Source organism: Hylaeus volcanicus, chromosome 5, assembly GCF_026283585.1.
Source record: "Hylaeus volcanicus isolate JK05 chromosome 5, UHH_iyHylVolc1.0_haploid, whole genome shotgun sequence".
NCBI classification, from domain to species: domain Eukaryota; kingdom Metazoa; phylum Arthropoda; class Insecta; order Hymenoptera; family Colletidae; genus Hylaeus; species Hylaeus volcanicus.
Window position 1 is genome coordinate 2,021,216 of NC_071980.1, and position 10,578 is coordinate 2,031,793.

Consider the following 10,578-nt stretch of genomic DNA (forward strand, 5'->3'; position numbering starts at 1 on the left):
TTCCTCGAATTCGACGTCCACCGAGAGGAAAACGGCGATAATAAGACAAAACACCGCCGGAGGAAACGGAAGCGTCGAGAGGCGTATTCCAGTCGTTAAAAGGACGAGGGAAGCAGGAGGTCGCCGGGGTGCAGGGGATGATGGGAATTTTCGAGAGGGGGGTTCCACCTAGTTTTATAAGGGATACAACTACTCTGGAAGCCCCGTGGATGCTTCGTGTTATTTATCTTTATGGACCTCGGGCAGAGGGTAAGTACACTTACAGAGGGGTTGGAGGGGGTTAAGGGCCGAAGTTAAGCCGGAACGAGGGCGGTAAGAGATTGTTTGTCGTATTGGCTGCGGTTTCGACGGGCTTAACGTTACCCGTTTAGGGGATTTCTCTGTGGATTTTTCTCCGTCGAGGCCGATACCTCTTCAGATAGTCTTCCGGGAGCTTTCCTGTTCGATGGTCGATTCAACAAGTCAACGTTTGCCGCGTACTCGCCACCGACGATGTCCTTCGACACCCTGGACGAGTGGTACCACCAAATATTTTCGACCAGGGAAGCTACATTTTTTAGTATTCGCGACGGGAACGATCGATTCGTCTGTGCAGACCACAAACTGTGCCCCGTTTCCTCAGAGCTCGTAGCTTTTGAAAATAATCGTCTCGGGACGCAGGGTGTTTTACGAGCGATCGTTTTATTAGGAAACGACGATCGATCCGACGCTCGCGAGACCATAGGAGTACATTGGAGTGGTCAGAAATTAATCTATTGCCGTGTAATCGGCTTTTGATGATACAGAGACAATCGAACGAGAGCGGGAAAGGAGAGAATCGAGCAAGAACAGGGGCCTTGATACCACTTCTCAGCGAAAGTATTATTACGTGTAACGAATTACGATGCAACATTTAAGTAAGCTGTCTAAAAGTATTAATAACCGACAGTGGGTATCACGCTTAATTTTGTTCTATAATGTAGTAAATAAATCATTGTAGAATATTTCTATTTGTCATCCAGTATTCAAATGAAATTTTGCCCAACTCGGTTACTAACACCACTATCAGAGTCACGAAAAAACGCAGTAATCCATCACATATTCTTTGTCAAAAAATTCGTACATTTCTAGTACAAAAAAAATATCACAAAAGAAACGAAAAAAAAATGCGAAAAACTGAAATTGGGGGATGGTGTTACGGTTCGCAGAGTCCTTCTCACGTGATACTCTTTTTATTCGTTAACAACGATTCCGGGTACATACAGTGCTTATGTACAGGGTGATATTTACATTCGAGTCGATACAACGTGACACGTCGTGATAAATAATTCTAAAACGAAACAGAACGTCGGTTATCCTTACGTCTAAACGAATCATTTACATCTGGCTAATATCGTATGCGTAGAACCGAGACGACATCGTATGGACCGCGATACCCTAAGTGTCGATATAGGATTCGTTATTTGACAACGTTGAATTCTACACAGAGCAACTATTCGCAGCCACTTTGCGACGAGAAATATATACATGCTACTGGTAATTATTGCTGTACAGAATACTGTAGTCTTTAATTCTATTCTTAGCGATTGTAATCGACGAGTCGCCGGTCGTTATCCTTCGAATCCAAGATAACCAATTAACCACGCGATATTTGGCAAGATACTTTAACAAGGTTTCGACGATGCTTGCGATATGGTTAGTTCCATCGCTACCTACAGGTGACCGGAGCATCGTCCAAACGGTGGTGAAATAAGCAAGCATTAAGCCCCCGGAGAACGTGGCGATAAGTCAAGCAATTCGAGACAATATTAAACCACTCTGGCCGGCAGGTTAACCCTATGTTAAGCCGTACGTCCACGGGATTCGTGGCTGCCGCGGGGGTGGAGTCGACTAGGGGGGTGGCTGGAGGTCGCGTGTATTTAAAACGCGAATGCGCGCCAGCCGATTCACTGTTTGAAGTTAAATGGAGTGTAAATGGCAGATAACAAACCGGCACTGTTTCCGATTACGGCATTCATTGTTTCCTACCATTATGCGCGCTCCGACGGTTCGTGTGTTAGCCCGGGGTACGGTTTACGATCTATTTATTGCCACGCCACCCCCGACACACGAACGAGCGCGGCTTACACACCCGCCTGTGGACGACTCTAGCCCCACCTGCGTTATACACCCCCTCGACTCACCTGCCTTCCGCGAAACGCGAATAACACGATCCTCGAAACGCTCAGCTTTACAAATTTTTTAATCGATGAGCGACGAGCTTAGATTCCACGGAAAGAAACTTCGATAAAGTAAAATTTCAGTGAAAATATCGCCACAGTTACCTGTACTGGAATTCAAGGAACCTTCCAGCGACCAACGATACCCTTAAAGCTACGATAATGTCCGAATTATTTACAAATTTCACCTACCTAATATTGACTAGAGAGGGAATGCCGCTTTATCGCGGATCGTAAGATAAAGTCTGTCTATGATAATCGGTAAAGTACCTATCGATTAGCTCGTTATCGTACGCGTATACCACGTATGTAAATGCCATATTAATCATTCACGTTATTAACTTCAATAAAGAGGGACGTGCAAAAACTTTCGAACATCCATTAACAATGGACAATAGTGATAGTACAATATGCATAACGCGGGGTTCGAACTACGTACATTTCGACTACCGACTCGAGAGCGTGGTTATCTAAAACGGAAACAAAAAAACTGGAAGAACTTGGAGTCTCCGTCAACGACTTGAAACATTCAAACTCGAATAAAAATCAACAAACTCGAAACAATCGCGTCGAATAATTGAAAACGCCGGTACTCGTAGTCTTCGTTTTCAACATCCCGATACTCTGCAACCCTTCTATAAAGTACAGTAGTTAAACGAGAAAATTATATATACGAGGAGAAATCGCCTGGCCGAACTTCAAAGCGGACAGGAACTAATGCTAGCTGATTTGTACAGTCAGTTTCGTAAGTATTCACACCCTCCATTGAAGAAATTTGTCTAAATTAAATAATAGATTTGACGTTCTGAAATAAATTTTGTATTACGAACATATACATATGTGAAGTTTATCCCTGTACATACTTATAACCAAACATTTATTTGGAAACGTCAAACCTTGCTTTAATTTAGATAAATTTTTTCAAAAGCCACTAACGGTACGAATAGTTACGGGACTGACTGTACATGTAAGGTCGTCTCCGCATCAAAGTTCGGCGACCTGTGATAGAAGACTATCGAGAATATTCAGTCCTGATTTTTCTCATTCGGTCAAGCACTACCGTACGTCTATCTTTCCGCCCAGATCTGGCCAGAATGGACCGTGAATGTTTCCTCGAAACATTCCCAACGTCGATTAAACGTCCTCTCCGAGAAGAGTCGCGCGTTAATTGTCAAAGGAGTAGCCACTGGTCAGGATCGCGGGATCCTTGGACGGCGATTTCCGTCGTCACTTGCTGTGCACCGTGGTGGCCCGCCTCTTCACCTCGACCTGGTCCACGATCGCGTCGCTCTCCTTGTCCTGGTGGGCGGTCATGTGCCTGGTGAGGTGATGCCTCTCTCGAAAGCTCTCGTCGCAGACTGGGCATCTCAACTTCTCCTCTCTTCGTCTCCTCGAGGACTCGCCGATGTTCTCGTTCTTATGATGGGATCTCATATGGTATACCAGATCGGACGTCATTCGAAAGGATAGATTGCACTTGGCGCAAACGTTCTGTGCTTGCAGGGTGAGAGCGGTGAACGAAGGTGGTAGCAGTCCTGCCACTCCGGCGGCCGTCGCCAGGAATCTGGGTCTAGCGAGAGCATCGGCCATCGGCGGGAAGACCGAGATGGGGTTGTAGGAGAGATTCGGGTAGACTGGTGGCAAGTCTGGTCGGAAACTGGGCATCTTTGGGCTGGGTACCTTGGGCGGCTGAGGGATCTGAGGTATCTTCAGATTCTCCAACAGACCTGGTTGACTGGTCTCTGGGCTCACCAAGAACGGATACGATATCTTGGCGGGGAACGGCGCGTATTTGTAGCCAGCAGCAGCCGTGAACGGGACCGCCGGTGGACTGACGCTGCTTTGATAACTGGCGCGGTCATCCGGCGATATGGAGGACCTAGGCGAAGTCTGTCCGTCGTCGTTGAACCCGTTCCTCTGAGCTGTGAGATTCACTTTAGTGAACGCGCTGCGAGACTCCCCGTGTCTGTCGCTGGAACAGGGAATACCAGACTCGTACACCTTGCTGCAGGCCAGACCGGTCTCCACCGAATCGGGACAGGTCAGCAAAGATTGATGACCCCCGAACGCCGGCGGACTCGGTGTCTTCTGCAGGCGCGAGCTGGAGACGTATCTTCGAGCGTCGTTGTCGGGCGACAGACACGGCAGTGTCGGCGTCAGGGTCCTAGAGGTGATGTACGGCGGACTCAGCGAGTTGTCCGTACACTGCATCATCCTTCTCCTCTCCGAGCCTCCGGTGTCGCTCTCGTAATTCTTGATCGTCAGATTCTGAGGTAGTCTGTCGGAGTCTACTACCTCGACGATTCGATCCGTCGAGATCACGTCGCGATGACGATCCTTCCTGGTGGATACCAGTCTCAGCTTCTCGCTCTGACGACGCGCCAAGTTCTCGTCGGGAGCCACCAGGAAGGCCACGTCGAAGGAACGCTTGTTGGCACGCTGTATGGGATACGAGGCGTCGGAGGTGACGTCGCTGATGGACGATGGACTGGACGACGTTAGCGCCGTCGTAGCCGTCGTAGACGTCGCGGGGGCGGCACGGTCGATGCCACCCGTGCGATCTTCCATTGTCATCCTGCCCGTTCCGGATGATCGACCTGCGACAATGACGGGCGACGGTCAATTTAGTCGGATACGGTAATGATGGATGAGGATCACGCCTGGACCAGGTGTTACGCTGTGTTTGGGGAGTAATTGGGTCAATGAGAATCGACGGCCGGGTGATTTTCGTCGACGCGTTCCGAATAACCAATGGACAGTTGGGATTGATCGTGGACAGGGTGATGCGTGCAGACTTTTCAATGCAGTTACACCATGGTCTGATAGTATTTAGAATTGGAAAAGTGGTTCGAAGAGGTCTCGAAATCTGAACTTCGTTTCACAAGGAATACACACTTTCTCTTAGAGAGAAAATAGACTTTTTTCTTGACCACTGTATAATTCGTAAACATATGAAAGAAAAACGCTGGAGTACACTACCAACGTATACTGCCAGCGGATAAAGTGTCAATGCTTCCAGTGGAGGCAACAAGTACCTCAGAAAGCAATCGGTAAGACCCTCTATAAACAAACTCGCGACTTCTAATCTCAAAACTCCTCGCAAACACTCGATATCCTTGGTAAAGCTACTTTCGTTTCAACTACTAAAGTACTCGAAGCAGGACTTACCGGAGTACGCGTCCAAAAGAGTATCTCTTATCTGAAGACGTCCACGTTTTCCACGTCCTATCGGTCTAAGTCGTCAGGTAGCACTCCTCCATCTCATCGGACCACGGAACGTCCCGAAGCACGTGCGGCTGATGTTCCACTGAATCCGGATAAACACTGAAGAACGCGAGCGAGAGAGAATCCCGAGGGCACAGCGTGCGTCGGCGGACCACGTTAAAATGAGGGAACAGTCCGCGCATCCCTTGTATTTAGGGGTAGAATCTCGCGGAGCTCTGCGTGGCAGGTGGAGGCGCAACGAGGGTGGCACCGGCCAATGGCAACCGTTCCAGGCTTAGACGGGGGTGGAGCGTACGAACGGGGTGAACATATTCGGTCGTCGGGATGCGTCTGCTAGTCCCGTCCAGACCACGCCTACATATTTCAGGTTCGACACATGTGCCTGGGATCGTCGTCGTCGTCGCCGTCGTCGTCGTCGTCGACGTAGTCGTAGTCGTGGCCGTAGCCGTAGCCCTGGACGCTTTCCTCTTCTAATCTCTTCGCGTTGCGCAACGCGTTCCGCAGGATCCCTAGACCCCGTCACGAGGATCACTCGAGGAGGGAGGCACCAGGGGGATGCACGGACCCTGCAGGCCGGGGCTGTAATTCAGCCTGACAAACGATCTTGAATATTTTTAACGCCCGCGCCTCCCTCGACTCTCTTTTTATGGTCGACCTCCTGGATATTGGACGTTCGGCAGACTCGTCGAATCCGCTGATGGACCTCCGCCGTTCCGCGATTATCCCGCCGACGCGATCGTTTCCTCGTCTTTCCAGGCAATCTCTGGAAACGCTTTCGTATTCGTGGAATCGCTTTTTTCACTGGCGAGCAACTGTAGCTGTTGGCTGTGAAACGAGCACAGCGAAGGACACCTCAACCGGGGGGGATTGATAGCCTCGATCGACAGGTTCAACTTCTGAGCAGATTTTAATGCTTCACGGTGGTGGGGTCTAGGTATGGTACTTGGAATTTATTTAAAAATATACAGTAATCAATTTTTATTTTAACAGATACTCCTTGTCTCTCTGTTGCAGGACCCAGGATTCTGCGGCTACCTCAAAGACGACTGACGATCGTGGCTATACCAGGTCTCGTCGATGGTCATCTTACAAGCGCAGCGCCTCGTTGCCCAAGAGAAATGAGGCGTGTTAAATCGACCGCGCTGGACAGAAGGTGCCAGCAGACGTACGGGAGGGGCGTCATCATTTTGCGGATTATCTTCCTGACGAATTCTCGCCCGTTCCACGGCAATTCGATAAATACTGCTATCCCTCCAGGTGACATACGGCTCCCTCGGAGGCGTTCCCAGGCGATAACGAGGATGTTTTTATCACCGTCTTCCCATGCGCTATTCTATCGTCACCTCTCCTACAAATAAGTCTAGACTTTGCGATGCGAAACAACGATTTGCCAGTCTCAAACATGGAACATACAAATACGTGAAAAATCAGCTAAACAAGTTCCAATCCAATAAAAAGAAATGTGAAGCCTCTCGATAATTGGGCCAGTGTTGCAACGAAATGCCTTATAGGACGGTAAAAATAAGGCGAGGCAGATCGAAGAGGAGTTTGCCAGGCGCAATAATTCCCTGATATCGCAAAAGAAACGAAGGGAAAAAGGCTGGCCAGGCCGCGGAGCCAATAGGCGATCAATCATAAACTGGCGATCTATTTTGCCCGGCATGTGAGAGCCGTCCAAGTTCTTGTGCGGTTCTCGAGACTCCGTGAACTCTACGGGGAACGCCTAGAGGTTAAAGGACATTAACTTCTTGATTGAGTCGGCAAAAAGTTGTAATGACTTTTCGATTGGGCTCCCCAGACCCCTTCAGAGATTCGCGGCGAAGCAAGAAGACGAACAAGCATCCAAGTTTTTCCACGATTCGCAAGATTATTTACGAACCAAGAGATTAACACGTTGGGTGCCAGATCGATATTCTAAGGTAAGAAATTTTACTCCTGCTCTGCCACTCAAAATTTTATTCTCAAATAAGTGGAAACGCTACGTCAACGATCCTTTCGAACGATTAGAAAGGCGTAAAGAAGTTTATCGAGTTTAGAGTATAAATTAAATCGCTGTTCTCTCAATGGATCAGATGATATCGAGCGGACGCAGACGAATCTAATCCTAATTCGTGGTCGTTAAGTTGGGTGAGCCGTTTGGACGACGCTAACGTGTGACACGCGTCGCGTGTTTGAAACGAATCGTTCCTATATCGTGCGTCGACCATCCCTGGCTTATGAACCATATTTATTGCTGATCCTGGCATCCTGTCCCTGCGAAGTCGGGTTGCCGATACACCGATCTCTAATTCCACTTTATGCCTCTCAGCTGACTCTACCCACGGCTCACCGTTCCCGCTATCTTTCGACTTTCTTCTCCGCCGATCATTCTCGAATAATCTTCTGCGAAAATTGTAGAAAATTGTATTTGTTGTTCTTCTACGTACGGCTGCGTTTAATTTTCTTTATAATATATCGGAGCTCGTGAGAATCGTCTAGGTTGAGTTTTTCCAGCATCGGTTCTGTTATTCCTGCAAATCGGTTAGAAAGGGCGACCTCGTGACCCCAATTCGTCCAAGTTAAACGCGAGAAGGTTAGCAGCCCGTCCGGCACGTGTCCGACACGCGTGAGCTGTTAACACTGACACTGGTTCCAACGAAGGGGTGTTAACGCTGACAACCGACCGTCCAGCGCCAATGGGACACCTTGCGGAAAGGTTTCAGCCCGACTGGTTCGGATAACCCCCGTCGCTACATTGAATTATGCGAAAATTTCTGCAAGATTGGTGGAATTAATTCGCGTAGACAACGTATCCGATGCGTTTCATCCCCCTAACAGCGTTAGACGCAGAGTTATCGTTTGTTCTTTGCCAAAAATTGTATCGTAATCGATGTTTAATTTATTCCTCGAAAGGGACGGTGTACTTCCTCGATAGTTGGATGTGTTTCGAAGCGATATCGCACGATGATACTTTCCGCTCGACTGGTGTCAAGGCGGGGGGACACTGCTGAGTCTGTCCGGTGATAAATATGCAGCCGATGCAGTTGATGAGAGAAGGTCGTTTATCAATCACCCGTTAACACAGCCCCAGCGTTTCCGTGCAGCTTTGCCGGCTCCGTCGAAAACCTGCTCGCTCCTGCCTCCATATTTCACGGAATCATCGTGATTCTCTTCCGCTGTTCTCCCCCGCGCACTCGATTTTCCATTAAAATCCGACGTCCACATTGGTCATATACAAGCCCCGCCGCTCCAAGGAAATATTCCGCTCGACACTCGATAGAGATACGCTCCGGGCCAATGATGGAACTACAGAACCTTGCTAGAGACCGTAACCTATTATCTGCGGAATTGCGTTTCGATAATGGAACATTCGTCTCCAATATGTGTTCCAAGGGCCTGTACCTGCGCCTTAGGGCCACGCTATAACCCACACGAAGTTGATGGGTTTGTAAGTTGACAAAAGGACGCTTAATAATGAGTTTCGCGTATTCTATAAATCGTTTCGAACAAACCAAACGAATTACAATATTTTAACTTATCTTGTTCGAAAGAATAATCTTTGAACGATGTGGATGTAAGGTTCAATTTTTTACGTTCTCCGTCAGTGGACGAGAAGAACGAGCCGTGTCTCGAAGGAACAGAGTGTCTCCTGAGTCGCTGATAAATTGAACGTGTGATGAGTTCAGAGGATTCTTGAAATAAACGGGCGCGACGTACATTCCGCGCGAAAGGGGAAGAGGTGGGCCCGGCACCGGCGACGAGTGCCAGAGATTTAGATTTTACGGGCGCTTGAGCAATTTCTTGACTTATAACTGGGACCATGCATACCAAGTGAGCCATCAAATGTTTCTGAGTGTCTTAATTCCCCGAGTCACCCTCCGAAAAGCCGCGACGCTGCTGCGACCGCGCTAACTCGCAGCACCGACTCCGACGGAGACATTCATCGCGGCGATATTTACCATTGACAGACTTCCTGTTGAAACAGGGCAAACATTGTAATTAGAATAGGACTGTTCCGATTATGTTTCCTTTTCGTAATGGTGAATGAACTTGATACCGTGAGTGAAAAGGTAACGAGATGAAACGAAACTTTTGGTAGAATCCGTAACGTTTATAGAGACAATTAAAAACGTTGTGTCGGCTAACAGAAAGGACGACTCGTTCCGTGACTGTCATCGATCCGAATCTGGCCACGGTTCAGGATCTCCGCAGTCGCCGCAGGGAACGAGCACCGAATTTGAATTCGCTTTCGGCGTTTACACCGCGGCTGGAGAAGTTGGCTCCCTCCTTCCAGCAGCTCCCTTGTTGGTATCATCCGTAGACGATATCGGGTCGCCGCGCGGTTGCTCTGGGGAATTTAATTCTATTCGAAGTGCCACCTAAGATGCCAGCATCGGCTCTTATCTCTGTGCACACGGTGGGCTGCGCGTGGCGGTTGCTTATGTGTTACGTGAATACCTTACCTAAACGCCATAGAGGGGGAGGGTGATGTTCCTGCGTGCGGTTACCGTTCCCTCCTCGCCGACCTCTTCCGCCAACCGCTACGTACGCGGAGGAGCTGGAAGCACAGGGAGGGAGTCGAGCGAGGAAAATTAATGCGACTTCCAACCGAGCGCTTATCGGACGCCGCTATCTCGCGCCTCGCTCGCGGAAAACGTGAGCCGCCTAGACGAGAAGTTCGCGAAATTTAAGCGGCGAAATGCCGCTGAACGTACGCGACCTCCAGCTTTCGGGAATTGGAACCGATTGGGAGGGATACTCTTCGGTTACAGTAAATTACATGCTTTATTGGTTACATTATGTAATACGACATGAATCCTGTTTGCACGTTCTTTAACGAAATGGCTCCGAGTGCAAAGGGTTAACAATGAAACCGAGAACCGGACAATCCCCTGAAAGTCAAAAGGAAAGGAACAGAGACATCCCGAGGTTTTGGGACATCCTCGCATCCTCTCGGCCCCGCTGGAGAATCGACGCGCGAGCCAGCGACGGGGATCCTGGTGGAGGCATCAGGGGTCACAGTTCATGTAGTCGCGACGGCCTCGCCGACGGCTTTACGATTATATTTGCCGAAATCTTGGAAGAGGGGTGACCGTTTCGCGTGCGTGCACGGGTTCGAGCATCCCCCTTGGTCGTCGAGGCGCAGGACTCGCAGAGCCAGAGAATCGCGAGAGAA

General features: G+C 49.1%; 1 protein-coding gene across 1 annotated transcript; it reads right to left on the minus strand.

The window, feature by feature from the left end:
- Positions 1-227: 227 nt before the first annotated feature.
- On the minus strand, positions 228-5,857 carry LOC128876962 (uncharacterized). Its single transcript, XM_054123824.1, has 2 exons — positions 5,367-5,857; positions 228-4,795 (listed from the first exon to the last, which is right to left on the minus strand). Exon 2 carries the CDS (start codon positions 4,770-4,772, stop codon positions 3,426-3,428), a length of 1,347 nt encoding a protein of 448 aa, XP_053979799.1. The 5' UTR covers positions 4,773-4,795; positions 5,367-5,857; the 3' UTR covers positions 228-3,425.
- Between the last annotated feature and the right edge of the window lie 4,721 nt (positions 5,858-10,578).